General features: G+C 41.5%; 1 protein-coding gene across 1 annotated transcript in view; it reads left to right on the top strand.

The window, feature by feature from the left end:
- The window catches only part of LRP8 (LDL receptor related protein 8), a 181257-nt gene extending 164439 nt beyond the window's left edge, over nucleotides 1-16818 (top strand). The window contains exons 11-18 of the mRNA XM_018563976.1: nucleotides 2623-2741; nucleotides 3513-3652; nucleotides 5211-5352; nucleotides 6372-6524; nucleotides 7869-8111; nucleotides 10034-10102; nucleotides 12713-12891; nucleotides 16543-16818. Coding sequence (XP_018419478.1) covers nucleotides 2623-2741; nucleotides 3513-3652; nucleotides 5211-5352; nucleotides 6372-6524; nucleotides 7869-8111; nucleotides 10034-10102; nucleotides 12713-12891; nucleotides 16543-16581 — 1084 coding nt within the window. The 3' untranslated portion in view covers nucleotides 16582-16818. The remainder of the gene's footprint in view (nucleotides 1-2622; nucleotides 2742-3512; nucleotides 3653-5210; nucleotides 5353-6371; nucleotides 6525-7868; nucleotides 8112-10033; nucleotides 10103-12712; nucleotides 12892-16542) is intronic.
- The last annotated feature ends 803 nt before the right edge of the window (nucleotides 16819-17621 follow it).

The following is a 17621-nucleotide window of genomic DNA, read 5'->3' as shown; positions in this document are numbered from 1 at the left end:
GCGGGCCGCCTGGGTCGCTATGGGTTCAAACGCACCGCTGTTCAGATCACCGTGATCTGTGCAGCGCTGCGTTCTTCTCCATTGCCGCTGCTGAGTCAATGAGAGTCAGCAGCGGCGGTGGAGAGAGACTCTATGGTGGGCTCTGCAGGGTCACCCTCAGGTGAGCTGTGTGGGCTCTCAAGTGGGCTCTTCAAGGGGCATAACTAGAAGTCACAGGGCCCTATACAAAATTTTGCTATGGGGCCCTGTGATTTCCAGTTACGCCCCTGGATGCACCGATACTAGTATCAGTATCTGTGTCGATACCGAGTAATTGGGTGAGTACTCGTACTCGGACAAATGCTCCCGATGCTTATCCCTACACCGGAACTTCCAGTATCAGGAAGCCAAGCGGTGAGTCATTACACGCTAACCTCTGATATTAGGAAGCCGGGCGGCAAGTCATTACACGATGCCCGGCTTCCTGATTGGCCGGGAAGCCGGTTCCATGCTCCCTCATCACTGGGTGATGAGGAAGCATGGAGCCAGCTTCTGGCCAATCAGGAAGCTGGGGGGTGGGTAATGACTCGCCGCCTGGTAAGTCATTACACTGTGTCCGGCTTCTGTAATGGGACTTCCGATATCGGTATTCGGTATCGGCGAGTACCGGAAAAATAATGATGCAGTTACACTAAAGACAAATATGTCTGTTTCCAGTGCGGGCATCTTTTTCTATGTTTTATTAGTAGTTTTACATAATGCATCTTATAGGGTTTTATAGTCTTGGGTCTAGTGGTCCTTTCAGTGGTCAGAATTGCATTTATAAATCTGGTCATTTAAATGGGCTCTGTGGTCATTTGGTTGCACATATTACATCACAATACAACTTTAACATATTGCACACATTTTTAGTATGTTTTTGTTTTATTATGGCATTTATATAACATCATCAAGCAGCATTTACATACCATTTCATTTACATCTATCCCTGCCCTCCAGGGGCTTACAGTCCAAGATCCCTATCTGACATACATGCACAGACATACTAGGGCTTCTTTAGACCAGAGCCAAAAACCCACCAGCATGTCTTTTGGAATGTGGGAAGAAACCAGAGCACCTAGAGGAAATCCACACAAGCACAGGGAGGACATGCAAACCCCACTCAGATAGCACCCTCGCCAGATATTGGACTGAGGACCCCAGTGCCGGAAGGCAGAAGTGCTAACCACTAAGCCACTGTACTACCCATGTATAGGGTGTTTCTTTAAGCCTAACTCCAGCCACAACTTTTTTTTTTTGTAGCAGAATTTTTCTTAATCCTTAAACTTTTCTTTAAAAAATGTTATACTCACCTGACCCGGCTTGCTCTTAGAGCGGTCCTTGGAGCCTCTCTCCCCCTCCTCTGCAGCGGTCTAAGGTCCTGTAAATTATCACATTCTATACAGTGTGCAGACAGGCTTTAGTGACCTGAGAAGCAGGCATCCAGCTCCTTTGTTTGGGTGAGCATAATTGTTTTTTGGGGGGGTTTTAGCACCCAGCCAAAAACGAGCACTTAACCCTTGCAGTGCGGGGGTAGCCCCACTGCAAGGGTTAACACTTTTGCCCGGAGATATCACTACATTGCAGAGAGTGGGGATTGTCGCACCATAACCCCCTGCAGAAATGAAAGTGGGTGACCTGAGGCTTTCATTTTGAGAGACCCTCTCGCCCACTGTGATAATAGATCAGGGAACTATAAAATGGTCCTTTTAACTTCTTTTTACCAGTTCACTATCACACCGGGTTAATATGAACATTTTACCAGCAGTGGGGATTTTCCATTATTTGCTTTTCAGTATTTGTACATTTTTATTACGTTCAAAGGACTATTAAGGACCCTATTTAGATAGTCAAGTAGCCTGTAGTAGTTATCACATTCTATACAATGTATAGGATGTGATGATACTGGGGGATATACTATTGCTGGAGCAGGTTGGCCCTTGGCGCCCCAGAGCCAGCAGGGATCGCGTTTCGGGTGAGTACAACTGATCTTTTTTTCTCCCTAGAGAAAACGAGCATTTAACTCTTGCAGTGTGGAGGAACCCCCGCTGCAAGGGTTAAGATTTTATTTGCACAGCATGACCTCTTTAATTTGTATATTAACCCTAGAAATGAACTTATTTGATTTATGGTCTGTTAAATATACCATTGAATGTGTAGTCTTATATATGTTTACTATGTGCAAAAATACCTGTTGATCCTGCCAGAAATTCAGAACTGTCCTATTGATTCTGCCAGTGTAATCTGAATATGTCTATTCAGTCCCGTCCCTTCCTGTCCCCCGCTTCTCATGTTTGCCTACAGAACACATCTCCAATGTTGTAGAGAAGAGGAGGGGTTCTGTAGTTTAAAAAAGACATCTGAGCCGGGCTGACACTATTCCTTGCTTTTTCATTCCAGAAAAAGCAGCCCACTGCAGGAGATTAGGAGTGGAGCGTACTTCTGGCAGGTTATTTGTATGTACTTGCAGGGATAAAACAACGGGAAGTGTCTGTATTGTATAGTTTGTTTTATTGTTGCTCTGACATGCACTTTAGGTTATTGTGTGATTGTTGACACTGATATTTCTTATTTAATTATGCTTCTTCGTCCTTTTGATTTTAGGTTTATGTTCTGGTCAGACTGGGGGGAACCCTCTAAAATAGAAAAGGCTGGATTAAATGGGGGTGATCGGCAGATTTTGGTGTCTGATGATATTGAATGGCCCAATGGAATAACATTAGGTGAGTGGAATAGACAAGAGCTTTATTGATGAATGAGACACAGTGATTGTATATAATTCCGGGGGGTGTCCCCCAATGTTTTGTGTTAGGATCTACTTTTCAAATGACGAGCTCAATGAGATCTACCAGTGAAATAAAACGCCTCCCTCTCTCCCCTGGCTGTCAGGCGGCCACCAGTTGAAATGTGTGTAGTCCCTTCCTCCTGGGACTACACACATGCACTACCTCGGTAACTGCCAAGGCACCGATATTTTTTAATGGGAGGTGGGCCCTTCATGGTTTCTTGCACCGGGTCCCTGAGGTTTCTGGTTACGCCTCTGCCTCTGGTCATATCTTCATACTAACATAAGCCAATAGAAATTACAAATATTAATTCCATCCGGTCTGGAGAGGAGGAATGAAGTCACTGGATCCAGGCAAGAGTGGGAACAAAGTTCACAAAGCCAGCGCAATAAGGACATGGTTTGACACATTTGGTTTAAAGGAACTTGAGTGGCTTGCACAGTATCCGGACCTCAACTATACTGAACACCTTTGAGATGAATGGGCCTAAATTCCAACAGAGACACTCCAAAATCTTATGAAAGTTTTCCCAGAAGGGTGGAGGCTATTATAGGTGTAATGTAGGGAGGGGGGCACTCCATATTAATGCCCATGGATTTAGAATAGTATGTCCTATGTGTGTGATGGTCAGTTCTCCACAGACTTTTGCCCATGTGATGTAAGTACGCAGCAATGTTCTCATATCTGTCAACTATCTTTTCACCCCAGATGTACTGACCCATCGCTTATACTGGGTGGACTCAAAGCTTCATACTCTATCCAGTGTGGACTTCAGTGGGGCCAACAGGAAAATGCTGATTTTCTCTGAAGACAAACTGAGTCACCCTTTTGGCCTTGCCGTGTTTGAGGTGAGTTGGAGGTGCAGGATGCTCGTAGAGTATAAATTGCTTCTTGTTTTACATTGGAACACTTGCCAGGTTTTTACTGCGATCTAAGTCCCCATTAGACAGATTTCCCCTTACTTATCAATGTGACAATGGTTCACCAGACAGGAAGGGAGGGAGGGAGAGAAAATCTACAACAGCAACACGCAAATAAAAATGATTTAAATATAAGGAAGGGAAGTCAGAACTTTTGTCAACTTTTTATTGCCGTCTGTGTCACTAATACAGAGTTTCCTTCCCTCTTCTAGTGAAACTGTTGTCACTGGTACAGTAATCGCTCATACATACTGATACAGTGGTATGGAAAATATCCCTATGGGAGCCCCAGATTGCAGTAAAAACCCAACCTGGAATCTAAAACCCTATTAACGTCAATCTCCTACACAGCAGTAAAAAGTTGACAATGGATCCTAATATACAAGCCTGAAATAAAGTTCTATGAAACATTGATCTCCTTGGTGAGATAGCTAGACATGTCTATGCCTCATGGGGTCATGCCTTGTACCAGGGTTGTTACATGCAGGGTGGCATTATAAGGGATAGGGAACACGATTAAATGGTCAGTCAACTAAAAATGAAAATTTCAGTTATGGGTCGGGGTTGCTGGGTTTTGGTAAAAAGTACAATGTTGGTCCATCGGTACATAAAAGTATATACCCAAAACATTCCATATTGATCATCAGCATATCTTTGTCTTGAATACTCATGTTGTGAAATCTTCAGATAATAACAATTCTGTGAAATGGCAATTTGCCTAGAGGGCAAGGATAGGCAAATGAATAAAATAAACAAATGTAATCATAAGGCATATCAATAATGTCAATGGACAAAGTTATGCATGCTCTGGTGGAAATGAATGGTGACGAGCAGAGCATGAGTCAGTTTTGTTCCCCTATAACAAAGGTAGACAAACTCTGGCCCTCCAGCCATAGTGATACTACAAATCCCATTATGCATCTGCCTTTGGAAGTCATAATTGTGGTTGTCAGAGTCTTGAAATGCCTTATGAGACTTGTAGTTCCACCACAGCTGGAGGGCCGGTGTTTGCCTACTATAGGGGAACAAAACTGTCTCGAGCACTGTCCTTTAGCATTCATTTCCACCAGAGTATGCATAACTTTGCCCAGAAATATTATTAGTATTCTATGACTACAATTATGTTTTATTGATAGTGTTCCACTAATCCCTGCAATGATTTAGAAAAAGCATAAGTGATAAACATTCGTGTCTGCCCTGAACAAACCTCAAGTCTAATGACTATCAGATCATGCAGATACACTGTGTCTGCTGTGCTGCCAGTGGTGAGGTATTAACCACAGAATCTGTAATAATCAAAGCCCTGTGCCATAGTTCACCTCAGTAAGGCTGGGCACACACCTTACAACCATCGCAAGACTTTTGTCTACAGCTGCCGCCAGTTGTTAAACCTACCCCATGTGCTTTGTTATTACTAGATTAATTTAATTTACTTGTCCTGTTTTCTTGCATTGAACCTCTAAATCTTACCTTTTCTTCTCCCTAGGACAAGGTTTTCTGGACAGATCTGGAGAATGAAGCAATCTTTAGTGCAAACAGACTTACTGGAAAAGAAATTTCTATCTTGGCAGAAAATCTGAACAATCCGCACGATATCGTCATTGTTCATCAGCTCAAACAGCCCAAAGGTAAAAAAGACAACCAAAACAGCCAAAACACCACCACAAGCCCCTCCTTGATCCACATAAAGACATCGATATTTGACTCATTGAACCACAGCAAGGTCATTTTGGTAACTTGTATACTTTGAGGAAATGAAGACTGGGGCTATCAAAGGGATAGTTTAAAGCCTTGTTCTGGAAATTATTGTACACTTCTAGAAACCCCTGCAGACACCTCTTGATCCCTTTGGCTTGAGATTGATTGTCCATACTTAATTTTCCTGGATGATTTTAATTGTATGCCCAAAATAAGGCTAACGCTTGGGTTGTCAAGTGCAGAAAGAGGAATGCTTAGCCAAAGCCTTCATGTGGCAATCAGATCTCCTGTTGTAGAGTAGAACTTGACGCACTCAATGATAGGGATGGGTGCTGAAATGACTGCGAATGTCACCGCTATCGCATAAATTTAGTAGAGAAGAATGTCACCAGCACACCGAAAATCCTTTTAGGATCATCAATTGTTCATTTTTATGAGCAGTTTGCGACTTGAAACAAAAGTGCTTTCAGGATCTCGCAGGGTCCCTTCATCAGGCTCAACATTGACAATGTTTTCGGGTCCCTGCGAGGTCCTGAAAGCGCTCGTGTTTCAAGTGACAACCTGTTCAATAAAATGAACAATTGTTGATCCTAAAGGGATTTTCGGTGTGCTGGTGACATTCTTCTCTACCAATCAGATCTCCTGGCTGCCACTTGTGTCTATGGTTAGTTTAAGATTAAGTCATCTCAGTATCCTGATGTGTTTTACTTTCACTGACAGTCATGTGGTTCATATCATCACAAAGCCAAATGACATTGCTGCTTAAAGCCTGAAAGATCACATTTTGGCTGTATTTCTTCATAATATAGTGAACTATTTTCCTGTAGAAATGTTAGTTTTTTTCTTTTTGCTTTGACTAGTCGGGGCATGATTGTGTAAGTTTCCTCTTTTCTATAATTGCTCTATGACATTTTTCTAAATATAACTGTGTGTTTTTTTTTTTTCCTAGCAATAAATGCCTGTAACCAGGGACCTCTTCCAAATGGTGGATGTGAATACCTGTGCTTGGCAGCACCACAGATATCTGTCCACTCCCCCAAATACACCTGCGCCTGTGCTGATGGGGTGGAGTTGGGACCAGACATGAGGAGCTGTGGGAAAGGTAAAGTACAAGGCTTAAATATAAAAGGGATAAAGGGGATAAATGGGTAATTAAAGAGAGTGTAATCTCTGAACAGTTTGGGGTTGAGAGATACCACTATCTTATTTAAAGGATAGATGCACCCTAAACACAACTTCCCAAATTAAACCCCATCTAGAAAAATTTCTAATTGGGACCACATGCCAAACATTTGAAGAAATGGCAATATTACAGAGCCTGACCTTCACTCCCAGTTTGCTTTAAGATGTGATCTGTTACACATGCTCTGCGGCCGGCCATAAAAAATGAGGGCTGTCTTTAGCTCCTTTCAATTTCAGAACAAGCTGGGAGTGCGGGGGAAGAATGACCGCACCAACACTGAGCAGGTCACGCCGACCCCTGTAAACTTTACAATTTTCTTGTATTTGTTCCATGGCGAGGACTAAAACTGGGGTTTGTATTAAAGCTGCAGCAATCTTTTCATCATAAGGTGTTCTGCAAAGACTAATGCTGGCTATACACTTCCGACTGGTTCTTGATGAACTGGCCAAAATTCGCTCAATGAGTGGCTTTGTGTGCTGGCTCCTGCCCAGCATCCGTTGATTGAAAAATGGAAGGAGCCAAGGAAAAAATTGTTGGCAGAACATCGCCTGTATCCAGTCAGATGCCGGCACTGTTCAGGTATTTTAACAAGCGGAGGATGTGCTTCATCCCGAAGCTGAATGGAAACAATCTACTAGTGTAAACCAAAATTAGCAACAGTAAGCTGTATTGGGCAATCTCTGATCAGTTCTCCTATAGCCTCCCAAATGAAAATGGTGGTTTCTGTGGGTTCAGATTATTATTGCTTTGCAATATTTGAGAAACGTCAGTAAAAATGTTTTCTTTTTAGTTTTGGATAGAATAGGAGAAGGGATAGGTCCCCTTTCCGCTTTGTATTGTGTGTGTCCCCATAGTGGAGGTTCTCTTCATTCCCTGTCCTGGAGACACCTGAGTTCAGCTTCCGGTTTCCTTTCTCTAAAGTACATGCTCCATATCTCTCTATGGAGCTTCCACTAGGGTGCCAGTGACACGGCCATCAGTGTCCAAAGGAATATATAGAGAATGGACTTGAGAAGGGAACCAGGAAGTGCAGCTCACAGCACTGCATTGTTTATAGTGACAGGAAGTGAGAAAAATGGAGACGTAAAAATCTGACAGAGGGCCTGACTACTTCACCATGTGTGAAGGGTCTGGAGGAATCATTGTGAGAAGTGGAAGAAAAAAAAAACTGGGAGGGTATTAACGGACCAAGCATGGGTGATGAAGAAGGTGCAAGTGGCATATACAACCAAGTTGTTTGTTTTAATGTTCATTCCATTACAGCAACTACTACAACTGTAGCAACAACTGTACCAGCAATTACCACCGACTCCCCTGCCACTGATGTGCCCACTACACCAGCCACAACTACTAAAACAAGACCATCCACTACGACCACATCGACTACCACTGAGATAACACAGAATCATCATCCCAGCACTACTGAAAACCTCCAAACTACCTCTGCTTCTGGCCACAAGGATATTAAGGTGCCAACTACTGATAACAGCAGCGTCTACCAACACTGTAAGTGCCGCACAAGTCTCATCCTGTTTAGTTTTAGTGGTTATTGTCAAGCAGTGATTTAACAGAGCGACTGTTACCATTATCTGGACAAGATACAACATTAAAGATTTTAAAATGGCATATTCGTTGTTTTATTAATCCTTAAAGTGATCCTGTCACCTATAGAAGTAGGCCAGCCCTGTAAAAGAAGTCCATCTATATTTACCCTTCCGGTGGCTCATTTCTGGAAATGCTGCCATTTCACTAATCCCTGGTCACCACTTTCCACGTGAGTCCGCATACCTTCACCACCGCATGGAATGGTTACTCTTGGCGGCTTACATGCCCTGTAGTGACGTATGAGGCGGCAGGAGGAATCGATACATGCTGCAGGGGAGCAGGTATTCACACACCCATGAATAAGGAAAACCTGCAGCGGCCGGCAAGCAGTAGAGTCGTGGCATTTCAAGACACGGGCAGCCGGGAAGATAATTCTAAATGGGCTCATTCACAGGGCTGGCCTACTTTTAGAAGTGACCCTAGTCTAGTAACAAGTTCACATTTTATGGAAGGCACCAAGTACAGGTAGTGGTGCCTTCAGTTTAAAAATGAAAGGTAAGTGAAGTCAAATTTAATAATAAGTTCATTTATACTTTGTGAACAAGACAGGTTCACTTTAAAAATGGGCCTAGTGGTATTTTTAGGATTTCAAAGGGATTTGTGTTTTAATGTTGGCAGAATCAAATCAGAATCAGCGGTACGTCTCCCCAGGAAATGAAGCTGACCACAAACATGGTCTTTCTTCCTGATATGTTTTTTCCTTTAATGGAAAGTACCGTTGCTCATGGGTTTTGGAAAGTTCTGCAGATGTATGCCTTTCAGATACATTTTGCAGGCACTTTAGTTTTAGTTGCTTTGCGCATATATTTCTCCGGATGGAGATATATATAAATTATATAATAACCACAATATTTCCTGCGCTAGCAATATTTACAAATTCATTACATCTGTGTTCTTGCTTGAAAGTGTTGAGTATGTGCATTGTCAGTGGTACTGGAGGGTGCAGTGTGTGTATGTACACTCGTTGATTTACAATTAAAAGGGCCGTTCACCATGTGAATATCTGTGAATGTTCTGTGTGAATGTGTGCACAAACAAGCGTTCTTTAGTTTTTTTTTCTTCTGTACAAGTGTAATTAATTTCCAACTAATGTTTGTGCACATATTCATACAGAGCAAACGTTCACTGATATTAGCAGGACAAATGGCACTGTTGATTGTTAATAAAGCGACCCCCTAGTGTATAGATACGTACAGCTAGAGCCTAAGGTGAACCTAGGCATTGCCCATGGGTACCCTACCCTCCCCCCTATTTTCCTCTCTTTTTCACCTTTTTGTGGGCCAGCATTAAAAGGATATAGAACCATTTAGGGCAAAGTGGTAGTGACTGCTGATAACCCACTCCCCTGTAAGGTATACTCGCCAATCTGCGGTTCTTCGCTGACTCTCAGATGCAAAAGTCTGCGAGGAAGCACAGATGGGTGACTACACCTTGCATGGGGGAGAGGGTTATCAGCAGGCACTGCCACGTTGCCCTATATGGTTCTGTATCCTGTAGGCAGTTAAAAACGTATTCCTGTTTTTTTATAAATAAAAAAAAAACGTATTCCTGGCAGTGGGGCTACCCGCACACTGCAAGGGTTAAGTGCTCAATTTGATCTAGGGTGTAAAATAAAAAGGAGAAAGAATTGGGGGTTGCTTCCACATGGTCAAAGAGCTTGCAAATAAAGATTGATGAAACTCCTTTGGTAACGGTCAGTCCTTGGAGTCAAGATTGTTTTGCCATTATGTGACCAGGTTGTTTAGTTTTTCATTGAGCATTGCGGTATTGTCTCAGATATTCTTGTGATAAAACACTGGATGGAATTCTTTTTTATCTTGTAGATGGAAATGTAGATTCTGACCTCAGGTCCACACTGACCGCAGCAGTGATTGGTGTAGCTGTGCCTCTTGGTGAGTTATCCCTGTGTACAATGCTTGAATATGTAGGGAAATGTACGCAGACATTATCATCTCTAAAAGTTAATCACAAAACGATGAAAATTATGAATAATGTTTTTTTCCTACCGAGTTGTGCATCTTATGACATCTCTTTGTGGGTATTTTTACACGAAAACCATTTATGTCAATTTTGAACACTTTACATTCATGAAGGCATTGGCAGATTTATGGACTCTCCATCCAGTGGCAAGTCATATATTAGATGGCATAGACCGCATCAAACAGCAGAACAGCCGCTGAGTCAAAAATTGGCCACATTGTGATAATGTCTTTAACCAGACTGAGCATAGTGAGGAATTTACTGACTGAGCACAACCTGTATGTATTGGAAGAATAGCTGCCCAGTGTACGGAATTACAAACTATACATGGAATGTAGTTTAAAAAAATATATGCTCACTAAACAATTAAATTGGGGATGTTCAAATACAGATTATTACAGATTGTTAAGTACAGATTATTTTCCAGATCCAAGACTAGACTAGAGAAAAATTCAAAAGTTAGGAGGCAGCGGTCATTTTGTAAGGAGCACACGGAGCTCCTGGGATTTCTACATCTCTGTTTTAATGTATGATTTTCTTTTTATAAACATATAAGTGATGCACCGATACCATTTTTCCAAGTTCAAGAACTGATACTTGCCCAAGTACTCACAGATACAAGCACTGATAAATTTCTATCAATTGTCTTGTGACAGTTTTTATAAAACAATACAGACTAATGATTTTAGTACAGTGGTGGAGCGCCAGAGCCAGGTCCCAGCTGCAACCGCTGTAACCCTGGTAGTTCTCATGAAAATGCCAAATATCGGCACTGGTATCTGAACTGGTATCAGAACATCCCTAATTAAACCTTTTAGATGCACACATTGAGCTCATTCTACCAACTCCTCCGTTATCCACCTAGAGCAGTGATTGCTAACGTTTTTGAGCCAGAGTGAGATAAATACATTTATTTTGCGTTGCAGTTTTGGCAAAGTGCCAACACTGAAGATAAGTTTGGTATTTGTGTTTTAGTTTGTGCACTGGAGTTTAAAAAACATTCAGCATCACTGCATTAGGGAAAAACACGTTTAAACATTTTAATTTTTTCTTTATAATTTTTTACTTTTTATCACTTTATTTTTTTATTTATCCTATTATCTTTTACTTTATTTTTATTGATTTTATTTTTTTTTTTACTTCATCATTTTTTTTAATTTTTTTATTTCATTATTTTTTACTTATTTTTTTTAATTCATTTTATTATTTATTATTTTATGATTTATTTACTCTTTTTTTTTTTCTACTTAAAGTTATTGCTATCACACAGGAGCTAACAAGCCCCTGTGTGATAGCATTTGGAGGTGACATGTTCTCTTTATTGAACCTGTCACCTCCAATACAGGAGTTTTAGCACAGCACTGTGCTGGCTCTCCTGTGATAGCTCAGATGGGAAGGCTGTGAGTACAGCATTACTGTTCACATGGAGCAGAGCGGAGAATGTACCTTCTTTGCTCTGCTCTCCGCTCTCCATCCTGAACTACTTTGCCATGGTCCCGGGTCCCCTAGAAGAGCGGGGGACCCCGAAAACAATGGCAGGGAGAGAGGCAGCCGTGCGGACCAACAAGCTTATTACAAGTGATCTCAGTGCCATCGCCGAGATCACTTGTACTGCGGCCCGGCCTCCAGAACTGCCCGCCCGCCCTCTGAAACTGTGTTCCTGGGAGGCAGGCGATAAGAATTTAACACCCCTGCCTAGGTGCGCTTGCCAGCAGAGGGGCACGCATGCATAGGTTCGCCATTGCTGACCAAGATATTCCTGTAGTATACCAGTAGTAGTGAGGGAAATCCATGGTTGCTCAGCAGTGTCACCAGAACTAGCATCCACATTGTAATGAGCATGTGCCAGGCACTAAAGAAACTGGTTTTAATATGTTTGGGATTCTATTCAAGTAGCAGATCTATCGCTATGCTTCGGATCTGCTACACAGCAGATGTCCCACCCCTCATTTCCTTTTGCCCAATCACAGGATGCTTTCTACAGAGCTTTCTGTGATTGGGAAGAGGAGGGGTGGGCAGTGCAGCTGTTTTGTAGCGGACTCGTTTCTCTCCTCCTGGAGAGCCGGAAGCGATAACTTGTACAATTGGCATTTAGCGTAACTGTAAATTTTAAAAATAGATAAAATAAAGAGAACTCCCCCTAGAGTTCTTCTTTAAGATATACCGGGATCTGTTTTTAGGATCCCTGGGTGGACTAGTTTAAATACTATATAATATTGTAATTATTTTTCAATTGATATGTAAAATAAAGATGCCATGCTCAGAAGACTTTATTCAGGGTTGGGCTGTCTTGTGCGAGTTATGTGGGGTTCTTTTACATTTTCATTGGGCTACATTAACAAAGCTGTAGTGTGTTGCTAGTCTGTCTCTTAAATACTCATAGGGAATTCATAGTGTGACGTCTACGGGTACATAACAGACCCACCACTGAATTTTCTGGAGCTTTTCTTTGCCCTTTTCTGATGCAGTTTCCTAGCAATGCACTTCCCACCTTTCACTCTGCTACCAATGTCTCTCCATAGCTGTCCTGGTTTTGCTCTGCCTGTCCGGTTATCTCATCTGGAGGAACTGGAAACGAAAGAACACAAAGAGTATGAACTTTGACAATCCCGTCTATCGGAAAACTACTGAAGAGGAAGAGGAGGAGGAAGAGGAGATTCACATTGGCCGGACAATGCAGATCGGCCATGTCTACCCAGCTGTGAGTATTCAGTGGCTACAAACATGGAACCCGAAACATGGAGGACAAGAAAACTGTGATGGCTTTTAGTTTTGAGAGGCATAACCAGTGCTGCTTCAGTTTAAGAGGTATCACTGGCACAGATCTGGCTTCACTTGTGTTGAATTCCAAAAAATAAACACAACATGCATGCTTATGCTGGTGAACTTATAATATATGGACATCAATCTGGAACTCCGTATCCAGAAATATATGGAGAGTGGGGCTTTGAGCCGATATTCATGGAATAGTACAGAGAGCGAAATTCAAAAAAATATTACATTTCTATTATTTTATAGTTAACACATATAAGTGCAATACACAGAGTACGTGTAAAAACTGAGATGCAGAGAAAGATGAGAACCCCATTTATGTAAAATGATAATTGTCCATGTTGTAAACATCTTCCGCATTTCAGGAATTCAGGTATTTTTTTTAAGTGGGTCCTGATCCTCAACGCGTTTCACACTTGTAGCTTCGTCAGGAGAAGGGTTCACTGAAAGTATAAGTTACAAACCGAAGGCAAGTATAAACAATATCATTTTTTATGAATTTTGCGGTCTGTACTGTTTCATGAATATTGGTTCAAAGCCCCACTCTTCAGATCATTTCTGGATACTGAGATTGTGTTCTTTCAGTATTAGTTTGCGGGGTGCGATACTCGTGGTCCACGCACTTGGCCAATTTGTATATTTACTCCTCCAACTTGTAATGAACCCTTATGGTAAGTTCATCTTTTCATTGAAAGTGAAAAGGTGAACTAACTCCCAACATACTTACAGGTGAAACTCGAATAATTAGAATATCGTGCAAAAGTAATTGCAGTAAGTTCTGCAAAAGGGGCCCAAACCAAGTACTGAGTACATATGCATGCTTGTACTTTTCAGAGGTCTGATATTGTTCTATGTACAATCCTTGTTTTATTGATTGCATGTAATAATCTACTTTTTTGAGGTTGTGGATTTGGGGTTTTCATGAGCTGTAAGCCATAATTATCACAATTATGACAAATCACGGCTTGAATTATCTTGCTTTGCATGTAATGAGTCTATCTCATATATTGGTTTCACCCTTTAAGTTGCATTAGTGAAATAAATGAACTTTGCACGATATTCTAATTATTCGAGTTTCACCTGTACATGACATATTTCTACTGTTCACATGTAATGGGCCGCACACTTTTTAAACTTGGCTGGAGGCTGTGTAGCATCATGATGCTGGCAATAGCAAGTGGTCATTGGTCAGCGAGGCCAAGTCATCACACTGACCAATGAGAATCTCTTCCGAGCCTTCCAAAAAAAGGGAGATGTCCCTTTTGATCAACCTGGTCACATGGATGTGTTGACCAGTGACTGCTCGACACTGCCAGCATTATAACGCTATATATAGTCTCGGGGACTGTATAGTGAAGCTTTGAAGTGGGTGGCAGGAGTATGTCATCTGACCAAAGGGGGAGAGTAGGGTGGGAAGGTGTGGTTGGCGGTTGGGATGTGGGGGCATGTTGTGGACTAGCGTATCTTTTCATTTTATGTGAAAGGTTTACTAACCCTTTTCACTAGTTATACTTAGCGTTATTATTTTTTGGAAAAACGGAAGCTACACAGCACAGACTTTATGGATTGCGCTCCCACTTAACATGTCAAATGTTTGTTGGATTTTTGCTGCAGGGGACTACAAGAACTGAGATTAGAGTATAATGAGTGGTTTTAGGTACAGCCACAGCATTTTCTGTGTAGCATTAAAACTTAGACTAACACTATAGATTCTTTTTTCCATTGCAATGATTAGTTTGCATAAAATAGCTTTCCGGTGTAGGTGCGATGAAATGTAAACATTCAATGCTTTGTGCCAACAGTAATCTATATATGGTACTGTTTGCAGCAATCAGATGAGTCATAAAAACCAAGCCATTCTTACCACAAACACATGATTTACAAGTGAAACTCGAATAATTAGAATATCGTGCAAAGTTAATTTATTTCACTAATGCAACTTAAAAGGTGAAACTAATATATGAGATAGACTCATTACATGCAAAGCAAGATAATTCAAGCCGTGATTTGTCATCATTGTGATGATTATGGCTTACAGCTCATGAAAACCCCAAGAACCCCAAATCCACAACCTCAAAAAATTAGATTATTACATGCAATCAATAAAACACGGATTGTACATAGAACAATATCGGACCTCTGAAAAGTACAAGCATGCATATGTACTCAGTACTTGGTTTGGGCCCCTTTTGCAGCACTTACTGCAATTACTTTTGCACGATATTCAAATTATTCGAGTTTCACCTGTATGTTTTTATTTAATTTATATAGCACCATCATTATGCAAAGTTGAAATCATTTCCTGTCAATTTCTGCTACCCCAAATGTCTGATGTACCTACCACAGACACAGTCTCACACATTAGTGTCAGTTTGGGCAGAAGCCAGTTAAAAGTGACACTAAACTCAAGTTAAATCTTGCAAATACATCCAAGTGCCCTTACTATTAACAAAACTGAACTTTATTTTTGCATCAGTCAGCTGTAGATTCCTAAATCATCTCCTTTTGTCCCCCATGGTCCCTGTGTGTGTTGTAAAGTAGTCACCGCTCCAAGCTCGCTCCTGTGCTGGACTACAATCTCATGTTTAGTTTACTAATTTGTATTGAGATTGTGGTCCATCTCTAGTCCAATGCAGCTACCACGACTATCTCATGACTGGTAAGCTGTGATATGTTATACACTGTGTGGCCAGATTATTATGACCACCCCATTAGTACTTTGTTGGGCCGCCTCGTGACTCCACGAGATGTTGAAAGGTGATGCGAGGAATCTGACACTACACTGTTGCCCTTCTGTTGTCTTGTACCAGTCTTGCCACTCTCCGTTCTGCCCTAACATTGCCTAGTCGCTGACGGCCACAATTCCCACGATCAGACCCAGATTTTCGGCTGACAGTCCAGTCCTTAAACACTTTAACAACAGCTGCTCTTGAACATTTAACAAATTCTGCTGTTTTGCTGATACTCGCTCCATGGCTCCGAGCGCCAACAATCATCCCACGCTCAAAGGCTGTTAAATCGTGTTGTTTACCCGTATCTTCAGAAAAAAATCACTTCTACTGTCGTGGTAAACAACCTGCTTCCCTATTTATAATGGTCTGGCCCTCTAGCAACTTCAGCACAAAATTATAGCTAATTTGCCTACAAACGTCAGGTGGTCATAATAAACTGGCCACTCAGTGTACCGTATATGCTTTTGGTTCTAGATACATTTAGTATTCGGAAATATATCTGATGCCAGGTCAACATTAATGTCATTGTTGTAGCCCTTGTACGCCAGTTTACAGGGTGGTAAAAGATATTGGTACTAGCCATAGTACTGATGGAACCATATCCAGTATATGACATTCTTATACATTGAAAATAATTAATAAGCAGAGATTAGCAGCCATATCATGTGCGACAGTCACGGTTGTCAGTTGTATAGGAGAGCAGGGAGAGACACCAGCTGTGCTACTGACGGATGGAAGACTCCCTTCCTGGGAGCTGAATTATGGCTGGGAAGTCTCTTTTGTTCGATGCCTTCGGGTGCCTCTGTCCCCATCATCCTCACTTCATATTCTCATTCTTGTCTTTGCAGCGAGTGGCATTGAGCTTGGAAGATGACGGATTGCCTTGAACATCATAGCACGGTATGACACAGTCTCAGCTACACACTGAACATGACAGAAGCCATCACTGGTCTTATGTCTCCCAGCTGGAATCACGTGAAGGACACTGTATTACATGACATTCCACGAGACCCAACAGCTCTGCTACCAACACGGGACCATACAAGTTTTGTCACAGCCCTCGCCTGACACGGGAACTACACAATTCCACAGGCCCAGGCAACAGAAAACAAAAACGCACACTCTTAAAAAGTCCGAACCCTTTCTTTATTTATTTTGCTGATGGACAACCACAAAATGTTTCTATGTATAATCTTTTATACAGATTTTTACTTGATCTGCGCCCGAGGCATGCCCTTCTCGCTGTCTGTATATAGCCGCCTTCTGGCACAACCTCCCGTTTTAAAATATTATATTTATAGAAGTTTTTGGTTTTGCTTTCTTTTTTTTGTACATAACAAAAGTTTGTGGTTTTCCATCAACATATACGCTAAATTAATGAAGAAACTGTAGATTTTTGTTTTGTAGGATATTTATTAACCTGGGTGTGTTTGGGGGGGGATGGGAGGTGCACACTGTAAATACAAAGGGTGAGAGTATTTATTTTTTGTATGGGTTTATATGTTTGCAGTAGAACTCTCCTTCTGCCTAGGTCCACCTGTTTTGGTTGCAGTCGAAGGGCATTTTCTTGTTTGTTACTGTTTCTCTAGTTTATCTTTCTCAGCCTGCGTCCAGAATATTGTGAAGATTATAATCCAGCAAATGAAATCATGACATAGCTAAAGCAGAGAAAATACTGTATATAGAGCAGTACTGTGAATGAAATAAAAGTAAAAGAAAAAAAAATATATAATGATCTTGTGAGCAAGGATTTAACCCTTAAAGTTGTGAGTCATGTGATTAGCAAAGATGCTTGAGGTTTAATGTGTCAGTGTATCCAAAGCGGAGATATCTGTTCTAGGTGGACCCTTGTGGGATGAATGAACACCGGCCCATCAAATATTTCTCAAGGATACCAGCGGCTAGATCAACTAGAGCCGTGGTTCTC

Source organism: Nanorana parkeri, unplaced genomic scaffold (assembly GCF_000935625.1).
Source record: "Nanorana parkeri isolate BGI_ZX_2015 unplaced genomic scaffold, ASM93562v1 scaffold715, whole genome shotgun sequence".
In the NCBI taxonomy this organism is placed as follows: domain Eukaryota; kingdom Metazoa; phylum Chordata; class Amphibia; order Anura; family Dicroglossidae; genus Nanorana; species Nanorana parkeri.
The sequence above is the reverse complement of the archived record's forward strand: the minus strand, read 5'-3'. Positions and strand labels throughout refer to the sequence as shown.